The sequence below is a fragment of the Phocoena sinus genome, chromosome 4 (genome assembly GCF_008692025.1).
Source record: "Phocoena sinus isolate mPhoSin1 chromosome 4, mPhoSin1.pri, whole genome shotgun sequence".
Lineage (NCBI taxonomy): Eukaryota > Metazoa > Chordata > Mammalia > Artiodactyla > Phocoenidae > Phocoena > Phocoena sinus.
Genome location: NC_045766.1, coordinates 1,122,131 through 1,140,680, shown reverse-complemented (window position 1 = coordinate 1,140,680; position 18,550 = coordinate 1,122,131). Strand labels below are relative to the sequence as shown.

The following is an 18,550-nucleotide window of genomic DNA, read 5'->3' as shown; positions in this document are numbered from 1 at the left end:
TTCCTCTTCATTTGTTAGGTCTGGTGGGTTTTTATCTTGCTCCTTCATCTGCTGTGTGTTTTTCTGTCTTCTTATTTTGCTTAACTTACTGTGTTTGAGGTCTCCTTTTTGCAGGCTGCAGGTTCGTAGTTCCCGTTGTTTTTGGTGCCTGTCCCCAGTGGCTAAGGTTGGTTCAGTGGGTTGTGTAGGCTTCCTGGTAGAGGGGACTAGTGCCTGTGTTCTGGTGGATGAGGCTGGATCTTGTCTCTCTGGTGGGCAGGTCCACGTCTGGTGGTGTGTTTTGGGATGTCTGTGGACTTATTATGATTTTAGGCAGCCTCTCTGCTAATGGGTGGGGTTGTGTTCCTGTCTTGCTAGTTGCTTGGCATAGGATGTCCAGCACTGTAGCTTGCTGGTCGTTGAGTGAAGCCGGGTGCTGGTGTTGAGATGGAGATCTCTGGGAGATTTTCGCCGTTTGATATTATGTGGAGCTGGGAGGTCTCTTGTTGACCAGTGTCCTGAATTTGGCTCTCCCACCTCAAAGGCACAGCACTGACTCCTGGCTGCAGCACCAAGACCCTGTCATCCACACGGCTCAGAATAAAAGGGAGAAAAAGTAGAGAGAAAGAATTAGTAGAAGTAGGAAGGAAGGAAAGAAAAGAAAGAAAGAAAGGAGGGAGGGAGGGACGGTGGGAGGAAGGAAGGAAGGAGGGAAGGAAGGTAGAAAGATAAAGTAAAATAAAGTATAATATAATAAAGTTATTAAATTTAAACATATTAAGAAGAAAAAAAATTTAAAAAAAAAGGACGGATAGAACCCTGGGACAAATTGTGGAAGCAAAGCTATACAGACAAAATCTCACACAGAAGCATACACATACACACTCACAAAAAGACGAAAAGGAAAAAATCATAAATCTTGCTCTCAACGTCTACCTCCTCAATTTGGGATGATTCGTTGTCTATTCATGTATTCCACAGATGCAGGTACATCTAGTTCATTGTGGAGATTTAATCCGCTGCTCCTGAGGCTGCTGGGAGAGATTTCCCTTTCTCTTCTTTGTTCTCACTGCTCTCGGGGCTCAGCTTTGGATTTGGCCCTGACTCTGCGTATAGGTCGCTGGAGGGCGTCTGTTCTTCGCTCAGACAGGACGGGGTTAAAGGAGCCGCTGATTCGGGGGCTCCGGCTCACTCAGGCCTGGGGGTGGTGGTGGCGGGGGGGAGGGAGGGGCACGATGCGGGGCGGGCCTGCGGCGGCAGAGGGCGGCATGACATTGCACCAGCCTGAGGCGCGCCGTGCGTTCTCCCGGGGGAGTTGTCCATGGATCCTGGGACCCTGGCAGTGGTGGGCTGCGTTCCCCAGAAGGGAGGTGTGGAGAGTGACCTGTGCTCGCACACAGGCTTCTTGGTGGTGGCAGCAGCTGCTTTAGCGTCTCATGCCCGTCTCTGGGGTCCACGCTTTTAGCCGCGGCTCGCGCCCATCTCTGGAGCTCCTTTAAGCGGCGTTCTTAATCCCCTCTCCTCGCGCACCAGGAAACAAAGAGGGAAGAAAAAGTCTCTTGCCCCTTCGGCAGCTCCAGACCTTTTCCCGGACTCCCTCCACGCCGCAAACCCCAGTCCTCTCCCGGGACTCTGACCGAAGCCCGAGCCTCAGCTCCCAGCCTCGCCCGCCCCGGCGGGTGAGCAGACAAGCCTCTCGCGCTGGTGAGTGCCGGTCGGCACTGATCCTCTGTGCTGGAATCTCCCCGCTTTGCCCTCCGCACCCCTGTTGCTGCGCTGTCTTCCACGGCTCTGAAGCTGCCCCCCTCCACCACCCGCAGTCTCTACCCGTGAAGGGGCTTCCTAGTGTGTGGAAACCTTTCCTCCTTCACAGCTCCCTCCCACTGGTGCAGGTGCCATCCCTATTCTTTTGTCTCTGTTTATTCATTTTTCTTTTGCCCTACCCAGGTACATGGGGGGTTTCTTGCCTTCTCGGAGGTCTGAGGTCTTCTACTAGCGTTGAGTAGGTGTTCTGTAGGAGCTGTTGCACGTTTAGATGTATTTCTGGTGTATCTGTGGGGAGGAAGGCGATCTCCGCGTCTTACTCTTCCGCCATCTTCCCCTTGTCTCCGGTGTTGACTTTTGTCAAAAGCTTTTTCTGCATCTGTTAAGATGATCATATGGTTTTTATTCTTCAGTTTGTTAACATGGTGTATCACACTGATTGATCTGTGGACACTGAAGAATCCTTGCATCCTTGGGATAAATCCCACTTGATCATGGTGTATGCTTTGCTAGTATTTTGTTGAGGTTTTTTGCATCCATGTTTATCAGTGATGCTGGCCTGTAATTTTCTTCTTTTGGTGGTATCTTTGTCTGGTTTTGGTATCAGGTTGATGGTGGCCTCATAGAATGAGTTGGAGAGTGTTCCTTCCTCTGCAGTTTTTTGGAACAGTTTCAGAAGGGTAGGTGTCAACTCTGCTCTGAATGTTTGGTGGAATTCACTGTGCAGCCATCTGATCCTGGACTTTTGTTTGTTGGGAGTTTTTTAATCACAGTTTCAATTTCAGTACTTGTGATCTGTTCATATTTTCTATTTCTTCCTGGTGCAGTCTTGGGAGATTGAACCTTTCTAAGAATTTGTCCATTTCTTCCAGGTTGTCCACTTTATTGGCATACAGTTGGTTTGCAGTAGTCTCTTAGGATCCCTTGTATTTTTGTGGTGTCCATTGTAACTTCTCCTTTTTCATTTCTAATTTTATTGATTTGAACCCTCTCCCTTTTTGATGAGACTGGCTGTAGGTTTGTCAATTTTGTTTATCTTTTCCGATAACCAGCTTTTAGCTTCACTGATCTTTTCTTCATCTCTATTTCATTTATTTCTGCTCTGATCTTGATGATTTCTTTTCGTCTGCTAACTTTGGGTTTTGTTTGTTCTTTATTTGCTCTAATTGCTTTAGGTGTAGGGTTAAGTTTTCATTTGAAGTTTTTCTTGTTTCCTGAGGTAAGATTGTATTGCTATAAACTTCCCTCTTAGAACTGCTTTTGTTGCATCCCATAGGTTTTGGATTGTTGTGCTTTTGTTTTCATTTGTCTCTAGATACTTCTGATTTTCTCTTTCATTTCTTCATTGATCCATTGGTTGTTTAATAGCATATTGTTTAGTCTCCATGTGTTTGTGTTTTTTACAGTTCTTTTTCTTGGAGTTGATTTCTAATCTCATAGCATTGTGCTCGGAAGAGATGCTTTATACAATTTCAGTTATCTTAAATTCACCGAGGCTTGCTTTGTGGCCAAGCATGTGGTCAGTCCTGGAGAATGTTCCATGTGCACGTGAGAAAAATGTATTCTGCTGCTTTTGGATGGAATGCTCTCTAAATATCAATTAAGTCCATCTGGTCTAATGTGTCATTTAAGGCCTGTGTTTCCTTATTGCTTTTCTGTCTAGATGATCTGTCCATTGCTGAAACTGGGGTGTTAAGGTCTCCCATTATTATTGTTACTGTCAATTTCTCCTTTTATGGCTGTTAGCCTGTTAGCCTTATATATTGAGGTGCTCTTATGTTTGGTGCATATATATTTACAATTGTTATATTGTCTTCTTGGATTGATCCCTTGATTATTACGTAGTGTCCTTTTTTGTCTCTTGTAACATTCTTTTTTTATATAAATTTATTTTATTTATTTTTGGCTGCATTGGGTCTTCGTTGTTGCACGCAGGCTTTCTCTAGCTGTGGCAAGTGGGGGCTACTCTTCATTGTGTGCAGGCTTCTCATTGCAGTGGCTTTGTCTTGTTGCAGAGCACAGGCTCTAGGTGCACGGGCTTCAGGAGTTGCAGCAGGTGAGTTAGTAGTTGGGGTTTGCGGGCTCTAGAGTGCAGGCTCAGTGGTTGTGGTGCACGGGCTTAGTTGCTCCGTGGCATGTGGGATCTTCCCAGACCAGGGCTTGAACCCGTGTCTGCTGCATCGCCAGGCGGACTCTTAACCACTCTGCCACCAGGGAAGTCCCTCTTGTAACAGTCTTTTTTTTTTTTTTTTTTTTTTTGCGGTACGCTTGCCTTTCACTGCTGTGGCCTCTCCCGTTGCGGAGCACAGGCCCCGGACATGCAGGCCCAGCAGCCACGGTCCACGGGCCCAGCCGCTCCGCGGCATGTGGGATCTTCCCGGACCGGGGCACGAACCCATGTCCCCTGCATCAGCAGGCAGACTCTCAACCACTGCGCCACCGGGGAAGCCCGTAAAGTATTCTTGATTGTAGGTTTTTCCCTTTCATCGCTTTAAATATATCGTGCCCCCCCCCGCCCCCCTTGTGGCCTGCACAGTTTCTGCTGCAAAGTCAGGTGATAACCTTATGGGGATTCCCTTGTATGTTATTTGTTGTTTTTCCCTTGTTGCTTTTAATATTTTCTCTTTGTCTTTAATTTTTGTCAATTTGATTACTGTGTCTTGGTGTGTTCCTCCTTGGGTTTATCCTGCCTGGGACTCTCTGTACATCCTGGACTTGAGTGAGTGTTTCCTTTCTCATGTTAGGGAAGTTTTCAGGTATTACCTCTTCAAATATTTTTTCAGGCCCTTCTCTCTCTCTTCTCCTTCTGAGACCCCTATAATGTGAATGTTGGCACATTTAAAGTTGTCCCAAAGGTCACTTAGACTGTCCTCATTTCTTTGCATTCTTTTTTCTGTTCCATGGCAGTGATTTCCACCATTCTGTCTTCCAGGTCACTTATTCATTCTTCTGCTTCAGTTATTCTGGTATTGGTTCATCTTAGTGTATTTTTCATTTCAGTATTGTACTGTTCATCTTTGTTTGTTTTTTAAATTTTCTGGTTCTTTGTAAACATTTCTTGTATCTCACCAGTCTGTGTCTCCATTTTTTTCCTGAGATCTTGGATCATCTTTTCCATCATTACTCTGAATTCTTTTTCAGGAAGATTGGCTAGCTCTACCTCACTTAGTTATTCTTCTGGGGGTTTATCTTGTTCCCTCGTCTGGTACATATTCCTCTGCCGTCTCATTTTGTCTAACTTGCTGTGTTTGTGGTCTGTTTCTCAGGCTGCAGGAGTGTAATTCTTCTTGGTTGTGGTGTCTGCCCCCTGGTGGGTAAGGTTGGTCCAGGGGCTTGTGCAGGCTTCCTGGTGGGAGGGACTGGTGCCTGCACTCTGGTGGGTGGGGCTGGGTCTCGTCCCTCTGGTGGGCAGGGCCGTGTCAAGGGGCATGTCTAGAGGCGTGTGTGGGCTCAGGGTGACTTTAGGCAGCCTGTCTGCTGATGGGTGGGGCTGTGTTCCTGTTTTGCTTGTTGTTTGGCCTGAGGCGTCCCAGCACTGGAGCCTGCAGGCTGTTGGGTGGGGCCAGGTCTCTGCCAAAATGGTGGCCTCCAGGAGAGCTCACACTGATGAATATTCCTGGTACCTCTGTCACCAGTGTCCTTTTCCCCACATTGAGCTGCACCCAACCCCCTCCTCCCCGAGAGACCCTCCAAAACCTGCAGGTAGGTCTGGCCCAGGCTCTTATGGACGCACTGCTTTGTCCTGGGTCCTAGTGCACGTGAAGCCTTGTGTGCGCCCCCCAAGAGTAGAGCCTCTGTTTCCCCCAGTCCTGTGGAGCTCCTGCACTAAAGCCCTGCTGGCCTTCAAAGCCAAATGCTCTGGGGACTCCTCCTCCTGACGCGAGACCCCCAGGCTGGGGAGCCTGACATGGGGCTCAGAAGTCTCACTCCTCTGGGAGAACCTCTGCCATATAATTATTTTCCAGTTTGTGTGTCACCCGCCCCCCCCCCCCCCCCCCCCCCGCCAGCAGTCTCGTTGTGGTGGCTTCTGTCTCTGGGTGCGGAATACCTTTTTTTGGTAGTTTCCAGTCTGCTTGGTCAATGGGTTTGTAACTGGTTGTTCAGCAGTTAGTTGTGATTTTGGAGTTTTCGTGAGGAGATGAGCTCAGGTCCTTCTACTCCACCATCTTGTCTCCAGCCAACTCCTAAATAACTGCTCAGGCATGGGGGCCAGGCGGGGAGCCGCAGGGCCAAGCCACTGGCCAGGAACCCGGGCTCTAGCAGTGTATTTATTATTAAATTTAAGTCAGCATACTTGGCGTAACGTTTGGGCAGTGGCTCCCTGAGCGGTGATCTCAGAAGCCGCACAGCGAGGGGACTTGTGCTCCCGGCACATGGGTTTCCTTCTCAGGAATGGCAGGCTGGTGGCACGTCCCCTGGGGAGACACTCTGTTCCCCTGTGGTCATCATTGCAGGTTCACATACTGCCAGGGAAGGTGACCAGGCACAGCTCTGTGTATGTATTTGTTATTATTATGGCACATCAACATTCCCACAAGCACTAGAGGATAAACAGTCAAATCAGATCAGGACCTGCCCCCAAATTGCCAAACACAATTAGTAAAGAGAATATGATCGGTGAGCAACTGGAGTTTTCTCCTTTGCTGAAAAATTTAGAAATCCCTGGATTTTGTAAGCCCGTTTCAGGGGATTTCCTTAATAACTGGATAAGTATTAATTCATCACCTGCTGTGTGGACCACCCTGCCTTAGGTGCCAAGGAAACAGCAAGGGGCAGGACAGATAAAGAGCAGTGTCCTACTAGAAGCTCATCTCCTGGGGGAAGGTGAAGCAGGGCAAGGGGTCGGTTGTGCAATATCACACAGCAATGAAAACGGTGCCTGCCCCACGAGCCAGCACAGGGAATCTCCCAGCCGCCATGTGGAGGGAACAGAAGCCAGACTAGACTGCAATTCCATTCACCCAAAGTTCACATTCAGGCGGAACTAATTGATAGGAACAGAAGTCAAGATGATGGTGCCTCTTGGGGAGGAGGGTTCATCGGGAAAGGCCAAGGGTGCCTGTGGACGCCATAACCACGGGTGCCGTGATCTGGTGGGGCTCACGCAGGCGCCCACGTGGGGAATGCATCCAGCTGTGTGTGCATCAGGCTGCGCACACAACCCACAGCAAGTATGTTGTGTGAGTGACCTATTGCCGTGTGGCAGGCTGCCCCAAACTGAGCCACTTAAAACAATAAGTGTTACACAGTCCCTGCTGGCCACGAGCCGGGTGGGTCTGCCAGGGGCTTTCTGAGGCTGCCGTGGCGACATTGCGGGCCGCCTCATCTGAAGGCCTGACTGGGGCTAGATGGGCCGCTTCTGGGCGGGCTCAGCACACCTGCCCAGCAGGCTGGTGCCACTGTTGACTAGAGGGCCAGGCTCCTGGCCACATGGACCTCCCTGGGGGCTACGTGCACGTCCCGGTGACACGTCCGCCAGCCTCCGCAGGACAGGAGACTGGGGAGGACAGGCACAGGAGGCCATGCCTCCCGTGGCCTTGTGACATGCCCTCACTGCCCTGCATCCTGCCTGCAGGTCAAGTGCTGGTCTAGCCCCCTCTCCAGGGGAGGAGGCTGAAGCTCTGCTCCACAGAGGGGGTAGGAGCAGAGAATGTTTTAAAACCACCACGCGTGTTGTGCCTCAATGTTTAAACCAGTGTATCTCCTATTTCGAAAAAATGGGGTGGAGTGAGTGATACAAAGTAATGGTTTTTAGGACGCGTGTTCCCTGCTCCCTGCTCCCTGCTGAGGTGACCTTGAGCTGAGCGAGCCCTGAATAGAAGAGCCCCCTGCGTGCGGAGAGGCGGGGGCGGTGCTGCGGGGAGAAGGGGCGGTGCGGGGCCTGGAGAGGACCGCACGCCCGGGGGATGGCTGCGACGCCCAGGCGCCCTGATGACCGTGCTGAGCAGTGGGTCCGGCTGCAGAGGCGGAAGGACAGAAGCGGACGGGGCCGCTGCGCCCCACGCCCCATGCTCCGTGGCCCCAGCAGGCAGTGGGCGACCCTCGGCGTCCCTGGGGGCAAGGGTAGGGTGTCGTGCCCTGAGGAGGGTTAGCCTTGCCCATCAGCGGGCTCCGTGTGTCCGCCACGCCCCTCCTTTGGAGGGTCGACCTGGCTGGGCCTGTTTTTACGCATCTCGTGGGGCCCGCGTGCTCCACCTCCCAGACCAAACCCCCTCCTTTCAAATGAAGGTTAGTTTTTCCTGGGGCAGCGCTTGGCGGCGGCCGCTGGCGTTTGCCTTTAGCATAACAAGCCGGAGCTCCGAGGTTTGTCCCCGGGGCGGCCTGGCCCAGCCCCAGGCCCTCACCGCTGGACGCCTATTTATGCCTGGTTTTGGCTTTGAACTTTGTAGGGCGAGGGGCAACAGGACAGGGTTTCACTGCTTCATCAGAGTCCACGTACTTTGCAGCTTGTGAGGAAAGCCCTGCCACGTGGAATGGGCGCCACGTGCGCTGCCGTCTGGGCTCGGGTTTCGGGGGAGCTGCGGGCGGCCCCCAGACCCAGCTCTTCCACCCCGGCAGGCGCGGCGCCCGTGCACGAAGCTGCAGAGGCTTGCTGCCTGTTTGATCCAACCTGGAAGCGTGTGTAGAGGTTCCGGCCCCTCAACACCGAGCACACGGTGACCCCCACCAAGGCCATGCTCCTGGCGCCTCTCCAGACGCTGAGGGACCTTGGGCTGGGGCTTGGGAGTCTCATGCCGGCACCGTCACGCGTGTGGTCACACGTGTGCTCTCGGGCCTCCGAGGGAGCGAAGGCTCGTGCCCGATGACGTCTGGGTCCCTCTGCTGCTCTGACAATGGCGTGGCTTCAGGCCCTGTCGGCCACCAAGGTGAAGGGCCACAGGCCGGCCACAGGGACCCAGAGGGAATGGCTGAGCCCGGGGGAGGGGGCGGTGTCCCTGGACAAGTGTCCGAGAGGTGCAGCTGGTCCCCTCCAGGGAAGGAGTCTCTGTGGTGCTTTGATAACCACGCACATTCACGCCTGGGCTGCCATGGGCCACGCGCCGGGCACGCAAAGCCTGAGCGCAGCTCCTGGTTCCGCCCAAGCCCCTCCCGCGGAACCCGAAGGCTGTGCGATGTTCTCTCTCCAGGCCACTGGGCACGCACCGCTGCGAGCCAGGTAGGTCCTGTGAAGAGCCGCCCAGGCTGGGAGCTGCAGAAGGCCCTCGGCAGGGCCAGCGGTCACCTCCCCGAGAGGGGCACCCGGGCTTGGGTGGTGGCTGGCTGCCGGGAACAGAGGTGGAGAGCACAGGCCTGAAGCAAGCCATGCCTCCTGGGACTCACATGACCCAGGACAAGCTGCTGCGGTCTGTGCCCTGCCTGTAGCATGGGGTGACAGTAGCGTCTGCCTCGTGGGTTGATACAGAAGTTAAGTCGCGGTTAGAAGCACCAGGCATGGGCCCCGTGTGGTCGGCGATCCACCCTGCATCAGCTGTTGCTGCACTGGGTGGGGCGTGCTCGTGGCCATCTGCTGCTCTCAGACGTCTTCTGACCGGGAAGGCGCGGCAGCAGACCTTCTCATCAGCAGGGCCGCCACGGCCTCCCTCCACGGGGCGTCCACGCTGGAGTCCTGCCTGTCTGCGTCTTCCTGGGGACTGGGGGGACACAGCCACGGCACGGGAGCATCTGGCCCTTCCCTGCAGCGGCCCGGCCCCTCCCTGGTTGCTGTGGTCCAGTGGCTGTGAGGCTCCTGCACCCACACTGCCCATCAGATTGGAAGGGCTTCCCCACCGGAAGCGTCCTTGCCCCAAACCCCTGGCACTTCCCTGAGACAATGCAAGATTCCGCAGAAATTCTTCTTTCGGGAGCCATGGTGGGGTCGCGGAGAGCGGGCAGGGCTTTCTCAGGGGGCCAGCCGACCCTCTGCCATGCCATGGGACGGACAGGAAGGGCCCCGGACCCGCTGGTGGCAGTGTCCTCTAGGCTGCCGGTCGTGGGGACCACACCCAGTCACATGAGCATCTGGGAGAAATTCTCAGCTCCCCCAGCCTGCTGGGTCCAGGCGGAGTGAACTTGTCCAGCAGCTCTGAGGCCTCCTCCGAGGGAGAGTCCAGCGTGGAGGCCCGGTTGGTGCAGCGCTTCGGCTCTGGGCGGATCGGCGCCGCGGGTGCGCAGAGCCCTGACGGGCACTGGGGGTTGAGTGGGCGGTGCAGTGACCGCGGGCCGCAGGGTTACAGACCGAGGGCGTGTCAGGCGGGGCTGGCAGAGGTGGCAGGAGGCCCAGGCCGCTTTTCCAGCGAAACCCACCAGACGTCTGGGGTGAGCTGACGGCCGCCTCCTGTCCGTGAGCCTGCCCGTGGCTTCCTGCCGGCTGTGCCCAAGCTCTGCCTGTGCCGGCGCCCTGGCAACCTTGCTTGCTCTGCTTCTGCTCTGTGGGTCACGGTCGTCTGGGGCTGCGTGGTCAGGGCATCCCAGCGGGAGTCCCACTTGGAATACATCAGTCAGCCACATCTCAGCTGTGTGGCGCTGGGCACCCAGCTTAGCCTTTCTGAGCCTCCGGCCCCTCGTCTATAAAATAAACATACTCACCTCACCGAGTTCTTCACGAGGTTGAATGGAGAGCACGTGTAACGCTTGATATACACCAGGCATTTAATAAGTGGTAAATAGTGGCCTTCTTTTTTGGTAGACTGTAAGCTCTTTTAAAAAAAAAAAAATCTTCTTCCTCTTTTTATAAGCACCTGGCACAGTGCCTGGGACATAAGTAGGTACTCAGTAAATGTTTATTTGAGTCAGATGAATTACTTTTAGCATAAACAGATATTTCTCAAATTCTGTGTCCTATTTATTATCCCCTAAAGAACTTTAGCCATGTTTTGACTTCTGTGGTCTTTTGAGGGAAGAGCTGGAACAGACGTTCACCCCGAAGGCGGGGGTGGGCAGAGACTCACGTGCTGCCAGAGCTCCTCGGAAATCTTCCCGTGATTTCCTGCCCTGATCTGATGGAGGCCGCCGGGCCAGGCTCGCTTTGGTGATGCAAACGTGGTGGTTTTCTTCCAGATTCTGAGAATCTGCACCAGGTATACCCCAGAGCAAGACACCATGACGTTTTCGGACGGCCTGACCCTGAATCGAACCCAGATGCACAACGCCGGGTTCGGCCCCCTGACCGACCTCGTGTTCACCTTCGCCGGCCAGCTTCTGCCTCTGGAGATGGACGACACGGAGACAGGCCTTCTCAGCGCCATCTGCTTGATCTGTGGAGGTACCGCCACCTAGAAAACCCTCGTGGAGGGTCCGTGAAGAGCAACTCACACTTGTAATTTTTGGGAAATTCCTCATCTCCACTTTGGAGTTAGTTTGCATGGAAAAGGACATGTGGATAAAGCCGGGCATGCATGCTTAGAGTTCGTTGCATTTTTCAATATTTTTGTTAGTTAAATAAAGGCATTTGGGGTTTTTCTGCTCTGAAATCCCAAAATGCTACTTCTCCAGTTACCACAGGTGCTTTTTTAAAGGTAGGATTAGACCGTTGTAACGTAAGTTGCCCCGGGACATTTTTAGGATGAGCCAAGGAACTTGCGTGTGCTGTTTGCTCTTCAGGGGCTGAGATTACAAGTCACTGTGTTGGCCCCCTACCATCCTTGGGAGGTCTCGGGTGAAATATGGTTCTTCTTTGTAGTGACCCCTCCTGGCTCACGGGAGGCCGAATCACGTGTGGTTAACGAGTTAACTGGCATCAAGTAGGGGGCTGATTGTGCCTTTTTAACCATCCTGCTCAAGGTTTCCTTTAATTCAGTTCAGTAGTGACACCTCCTGGTCACGAGAAGTAATTCTCTGCCGGGGACAAAAGCAACCAGCCTTCAAAATGTGGACAATCATTTTCAAGTATCACTGCTTAAGGCAGTTGCACACATCTTCAGATTCGTTTATGTGCCTGAATCATCAAATTAATAAGGTTACGATATAGTGGAACCAAGGAGGGAGGGGAACTGGGCAGGAACTCGAGCCTGCAAATGCGTAACTCTTTCTGCCCTGATACTGATTAATACCTTACTCCTGGAATCTAGACCGTCAGGACCTTGAGGAACCAACAAAAGTAGATAAGCTACAAGAACCACTGCTGGAAGCACTAAAAATTTATATCAGAAAGAGACGACCCAGCAAGCCTCACATGTTTCCAAAGATCCTCATGAAAATCACAGATCTCCGCAGCATCAGTGCTAAAGGTATGTCCGCCACGCTGCACTCACCCACCAGGTGGGCTTGCGGTCCTGACCACGTTGTATTGCTTTTTAAAACCCTGTGTTTCGATTGCGGATGTTTGATAGTAGCTGCCCTTTTGCTATTATTCTGGAATTCATTTCTCATTGGAATCAAAAGGAATTAAATAGTACCTGCCCTTAAAAACAGTAAAACCTCAAGTCTTACCCTACTCAGTGGTCTCAGTAGATTAGGAGAGCTTTAAAATTCAGATGACTGAGTGATCAGAAAAACTGTTTCCAAGAGAGCATACTACATGACCGGCATTTTAAGTTTCTCGTTTTGTACATTTCATTCCCGCTTTCCATACGTGCTCTGGTTTGTGTAAACTTGATTGCAGTTTTTCCCGAACACCCAAACCTCAAGAAAAAATGAGTAGTGCTTAGGGTGACCGTGACTGGTTACATCAGTGTAGCCGTTGTTCTCTCAGTGTGTAGGCAGATTTAACTTCTGCACCTCTAAGCAAAGGGATTCTTGCCTTCTTGAGAGGTGTAACAGTTTTTCCCTCGTGATCTCCAGTTAGTATGGCGACTGGAGCAATTACAGAAGTGCCTGGAGCCACATGGCAGCCGAGTGTGAGAGCAGGACATGCGGTTGTCACTCCCCTTCCCTGAAGGCCTGGTGAGCCAGGGAACAAACTCGGCATTTCAGGAAGTGCCTAGAAGCACAGCGAACGTGTTTGACAAGGAGTTTCAATTCCTGAGCTCCTTCTAAGAGTGAGACCCTGAGTTCATCCCTAGCTTGGGATTAAGTGTAGAAGTCACCAGTCTTGACCACTGTCAGTCACTGTGACGGCTCTGATTTTATTTTTTCACATCTTTATTGGAGTATAATTGCTTTACAATGGTGTGTTAGTTGCTGCTGTATAACGAAGTGAATCAGCTCTACGTATACATACATCCCCATATCCCCTCCGTCTCCGATTTTAAATCCGCGAGGCTGTGGAACTTCATACTGCCCCTCCCTGTACCTGGCTGGACAGTGCTAACAGAGCGGACACGTTCTGTAACCGGCATCGTCCAGTGGCCACCAGCCACACGTGGCTCTCAGGCCCTTGAGACGGGGCTCACGCGGCCGAGGCACGCTTTTCCTTCGGGAGTTAACCTAGCAGGTGTAAACACTCGCGTGTACATAGCGGCCACCCTCCTGGGCAGCACGGTGCTACATCGAGTGGGTGATCTCGTTCGCCACACGTCTGTTTCTCAAGTCCCTGCCTGCACTTGTGGGGAACTGCTCTCCTTTCACCGTCTCTCTTCAAGATATACCCTTTCTGGTCTCTTACCAGGAGCTTCTCTTTGCAAATTTGTCGAGTAAATATATACTGATACTGTTTCCTAAAGCTGACAGAGGTGTGGAGTTGTCACATTTAAGTATGTCAGCCTATCTCTGCTGCTCTTCTACAGATGAAGTGGAAATGTTTTAATGGTGTCAAATTAGGAGAGCCTCTGGGAGGCCCCGGTAGCACGGTTTTCACCCACCGTTGTTAAAGTAGATGAAAGTTGATTCCCTGGTTATCACCTTGACTCCGTATCTCTACCAGATTTCTCTGATCTCTTTTGAAAAGGTGCAGAACGTGTAATTACCTTGAAAATGGAAATTCCTGGCTCCATGCCCCCTCTCATTCAGGAAATGCTGGAGAATTCTGAAGGACATGAACCCTTGACCCCAAGCTCGAGTGGGAACACAGCAGAGCACAGTCCCAGCACCTCGCCCAGTTCCGTGGAGAACAGCGGTGTCGGTCAGTCACCACTGCTGCAATAAGACACTTTCTAGCCACTTCCAACATTCCCCAGTACCTTCACTCCTGGGATTTAAAATGCAAGGAAAAAACATTTTTACTGCTGCTTAGTTTTTGGACTGAAAATATATTCAAACTCAAGAAGGACCAAGAAGTTTTCATATGTATCAGTATATACCCCTCACTGTCTAACTTACCTAGAAGTACAAACTTTTTAAATTCTAAAAATCAATCAGCCATTTCATGCAACCGAAAACCAGTTAAAAGCTTCTATTCTCCTCTGTGAACACTCAAGATTGCATGGCAAAGACCCAGTTAAAATGACTTACCCCTGGTTAAGTTTCTGAAGACTCTGTACATACAGAAGTATGGCTCTGTTCTCTCTCTCCTATATGTTTGGTGCTTTCCTTTTGTCTTGCATACTCCAAATAACCAAGACACCAAGGTTATGAAACAGATTACTGTACATGTCAAGAAAGGGTCAAAAAGATAACTCTCTTGCCTTCGCAGATCAAGACGTCGAGGAAAGGAAATGGGACTGTCGTACGGTGTGGCAAGATAAGGCTAAAGGTGTTCTACTTTAGTTAGTGTAGAAGCTTGTCCTTGCTCTCTGGATGCTCTCAGACCGCATCTTTTCTTTCATGTTGCCCAGTGAAGTATACGACAAATTCACTGCTCTAGCAGAAGAGAATTCTGTTATCAGTGTAACTGCCAGTTCAGGTATCAAATGTCATTTGTTAAACTGTGGGTGTCACTTTAAATTAAAAGTGGTTTATTACTTGTTTAATGACATAACTACACAATTTTTTTTTAAAAGAAAGATACATTTTTACAGTAATGATAGCCTCCAAGGCAAACGCTTTTCAGTGTTAATATAAGTTTTTGTCTACCTATTCACAAGCCATTAGGGAGGTTTCATGGGATAATGACGGGCTGGTCTCTCACCTGCACCGTGTAACCAACTCTGTATCCTTCCTGATTCCCGCTTGATACTGGGGGGATTCGCGTTGCCTCCCCAACGTCACCGGCAGAGAATCTGCGTCCTCTGGCCTGGTTCAGTCACTACGAACGGAGTGGAGGCTGGGGTGGAGTGGTTAACAGACCCAAGTGTCTGTCAGTTTCTTAGTTCTCATTTAAGCACTAGTGGAAAATTTTTTTTTTTTGATATATTAGCAAGTCTGTGATGTACTTTCACTGGCTCTGTTTGTACATTGAAATTGTTTAACAATGCTTCTTTCTATGTTCATATACTGTTTACCTTTTTCCATGGAGTCTCCTGGCAAAGAATAAAATATATTTATTTTAAAGGTGTATGAGAGCTTTTACTGCACGTTCACCTTCAGTAAAGAGACGGAGAACACAGTTCCATTTTTAATGTTTAAATTTCATTTCAAAAAGCAGGTCTGTAGTCTGCAATCAGTCAATCATGACAATTAAAATCTGTGCTAATGCACGACAGTCTAACAATTCTACAAGCCAATCAGACAGTACATGACATCTCAATGAGTAAAAAAGAGCCTAAAACTGTACGTGTAATAACAAAATGTTAAAAGGCCTACCACAATAATAAAAAACCGTCAATTACATCGTCACATTAAAATAAGCCAGATGTACAAAAGTCTTGAGACAGAAAAGACAAAAGGGACAACACAAGTTATCTGCCGAAAACTGTTTTCTGTGCTCTGTGGGCACCTAATTGAACATCGCAAAATCAACATCTTCTTCTTCATCAGACTCTGCAAAATATTTTACTTCTTTCCTAGCCCGACCGGTCCGCGGCACAGAAGGTGGTTCAGAAGTGAAGTCTGATGGGAAGATGTCCATATCTGAATCCTGATCGAAAGATGTTTTCTTCGGTTTCTAGACATTTTTTTTTTTAAGAGATTTAAAACCCCGAAGTTGGGGGGGGGGGGGGGGGGGGGAGAAAAAAACTAGTGTTAAAAAGAATTACTATTCCTCACACTTCACTTATATTTGGGAAATACTACCAGCAGTGGCTCCGTTAAAAGCAGAACTGCAACGCTAACTCAAGCAGGAAGCCAGTTTACCTCATCATTTTCATGAAGGGATAATGTGCCACCTTGGTGATCTCATGACACCACCAGTACTTATTTCTGTCTAAGCTTGTGTTACCTAGCAGATCTGCACAATGCACAGATGAGTTAAAATCCAAGTTGTCTTATTGGTAAGTACCTCTCAATTCATAAGAGGAAAATAAGACTTATGGACAGTATGTGTAGTGCACGCAGGAAGCGTTTATAAAAGGCAGAGGAAGGTCACCAGGATGGGCCACAGTCACAGCAGATGACTGGATGGAAAACGTCAGTGTAGAGAGCACCACGGAGCTAAAGTCATCTGTTCGTGTTTTTTAAGTTTTAAAAGGAAGGGGGAGAGAGAAAAAAGGGTGGCATTTGATGTTATTAATTTACCTTAAAGAGATAGTGTACTGCTGGAGAAGGGTCAGACAAATTGGGAAAAGTAGCCACGGTCAAATGAATTCAAGTAAATCAGTCCTGGTCAAATAAATTCGAGTTCAAAAGAAATAGCCTTAATTTGGTCTGGAAAGTAATACTTTAGGGTAGCATGTAACTTCTGCCACTGCAGGCCGTGGAAAACTCAAGCAGGCTGATTTATGCTGCCCTTTATCCAAGAGGTGGTCCCGATTATATAAATTTTACACGTGGATAATTCTTTAACCATATACAAGCCCCCTATGGATAAGACGTGCTAGGTTTAAATCTGTTACAAGACATTACAGTAACAAGCGAACTAAGCCAATTACATAACATTCTTAAAACTGCATTAAAAAGATGCTCCTAATTACCTTGCTTGTCCTAGAGGATTTCCTGCCAGGGTTATAATCACCTTCGTTTTCAGAGCCAGATGCTTTCCTCTTCTTTGCCCCTCGGCCTTTACCTTAAAATGATACAAAGGGGTTTTTCTCCCAAGGTTAATCAGTGCAATATTAAAAGTGTCAAAGCATTATACTTTTACTTCTTTGGCATGCCCAGTTGGTACTGCAATCCTGATCCCTTACTGTGATTAACATAGAAACAGTGTGTCAGCATCATTTCAGTTCTGGGGTTGACATGAGTAAGGAGTATTTCACCAATACATTTAAATTAGTTGGAAAGTGCTGGTGACAAACTTTAATGACCGAACCCCTAATGCATCAAAGAAACCTTGGCATTTTGCACAGGTGGTACTTGGCCTGAAAAGAAAATCTCTTAGAAGAGAATGTGTTAAATTGTATGCGATGAAAAAAATTAGTTTCTAATTTGTCATAGACCAATACTTCTAAAAATATAGATGAATTACTAGAAAAGCAAGACATACTTTCTTATTAGCACACATTGTAAAGGTCTGGGTGCTTACTGTAACTTCTCCTGCCACACAGCAGTGACAGCCAGTTGCATATCCCGTTTTAAGTAGCACAGCCCTACAGTCAATTCCCCAGTATTAATCACGAGCCCATCTGTCAAATCCATATTCCTTCTCAGACTAGAGTCACCCCGTGCGGCCTATTTTTTTTTTTCATCTACCTAGTCTTGCATGCTCATCACTGGAGGAGGAAGAGGAGAAGGTAACATGTAAACGGTCACCAAATGTTCTCCATCCTACAGTGATGCCAGAGAAAGAGAAAAAGTAAACGGCAATTCTAAATTTTTTAAACTTTAAGAGCTATGACTGATTGTACTAGTTAAGATAGCCTAAATGGTCTTGGGATGTCACACTTGATCAAATGAATCGATGAGATGGCACTACTGAATTTATAAAGGTTTCAAACCATGCACAGCCTAAGTACCAACCTCCCTAGTCACTATGTTTCTTTTCTGCGCCTTCGGTTCCCTGTAGGTCTGTATCTCCTTAACCCAACCAACGCTTTAAGAAATAAACACGTTGAAATAAACACGTTGATGAGAGTATCTATCAGTTGGACAAAAGACTGAACAGCTACCCTTAGAGAAATCATGTCTTACATATTTTTTTAAGCATCTTTAAGGACTTCGTAGATTCCAGAGGCAAAGAGGAGACAGCAGGGAGAGGAGCTGGTGCTGTGCCCTTGCGGGGGCCCTGAGGACAGCTGTTTCAGCTCCCACATGAGGACAGGGCTCTGGTCTAAGGGTCCCCGCTCCAGCCTCCGCCAAGGAGTCTCACACTTTAATGAGGACCCCCCCCACACTGCCTTTTATAACCACTTCCAGGGAGTCCGCTGCAGGGGGTCTCTGAACCATTCTTTGGTAGCAAGTTGCTGACTTACTTGACCTCTTTGAGTCTCAGTTTCTTGATTTGTAAACAAAGTGGACTAAATTGCTGTATTTCCTTTGGACTCTAATTCAGCACTGATTCTTAGAACATTGCTTACTGAGGAGTGAAGCAATTTAAAAGAGGTACCCAGTCTCTCTAAATTCAGTTAGCAGAAGAGACTAAACACTTGCCACATGGAATATGCTAGAGGGTTATACAAAGATAATCCTCACCTTTGGGTGCTGTTGTCTTCTTTGGAACGCCAAATTCGGAATCCGAGTCAGAGTTTACAGTCTCTACTTTCTTCTGTTTGGGAATTCTCTTGGGCTTGGGGGCTGTATCTAAAGATGGTTTTCCTATTAAGCAAATTTCCATTTCATAGATCAATGTGATAGTCTTACAACAATTCAAGCTGGAGTGAGTCCTATAACGATGGAATTTCTTACTGCTGATATGAAATTGAGTAGCCTTAAATAATAAAATGATTTCTCTCCGTTTGGTGCCAGTGTAAAGGCAAACAACTGCTCATACGTGACAAATGGTTTTTATTTAATTTTTCATAATTTGCCTTTTGATAATTCA

The 18,550-nt window shown here is 49.1% G+C and overlaps 2 protein-coding genes across 8 annotated transcripts in view; one reads left to right on the top strand and one right to left on the bottom strand.

Moving 5' to 3' along the window:
• Positions 1–15,637, top strand: part of RARB (retinoic acid receptor beta) — a 445,419-nt gene extending 429,782 nt beyond the window's left edge. For all 4 annotated transcript variants that reach the window (XM_032629585.1, XM_032629588.1, XM_032629587.1 and 1 more), the window contains exons 6-8: positions 10,780–10,984; positions 11,790–11,948; positions 13,547–15,637. In XM_032629585.1, coding sequence (XP_032485476.1) covers positions 10,780–10,984; positions 11,790–11,948; positions 13,547–13,743 — 561 coding nt within the window. In that variant the 3' untranslated portion in view covers positions 13,744–15,637. The remainder of the gene's footprint in view (positions 1–10,779; positions 10,985–11,789; positions 11,949–13,546) is intronic.
• Positions 15,079–18,550, bottom strand: part of TOP2B (DNA topoisomerase II beta) — a 68,974-nt gene continuing 65,502 nt past the window's right edge. For 3 of the 4 annotated variants that reach the window (XM_032629584.1, XM_032629581.1, XM_032629582.1), the window contains exons 34-36: positions 18,202–18,324; positions 16,545–16,636; positions 15,079–15,580 (exon numbers count right to left, since the gene is read on the bottom strand). In XM_032629584.1, the coding sequence (XP_032485475.1) occupies positions 15,413–15,580; positions 16,545–16,636; positions 18,202–18,324 (383 nt within the window). In that variant the 3' untranslated portion in view covers positions 15,079–15,412. The remainder of the gene's footprint in view (positions 15,581–16,544; positions 16,637–18,201; positions 18,325–18,550) is intronic. The other variant, XM_032629583.1, reaches the window with a different exon arrangement.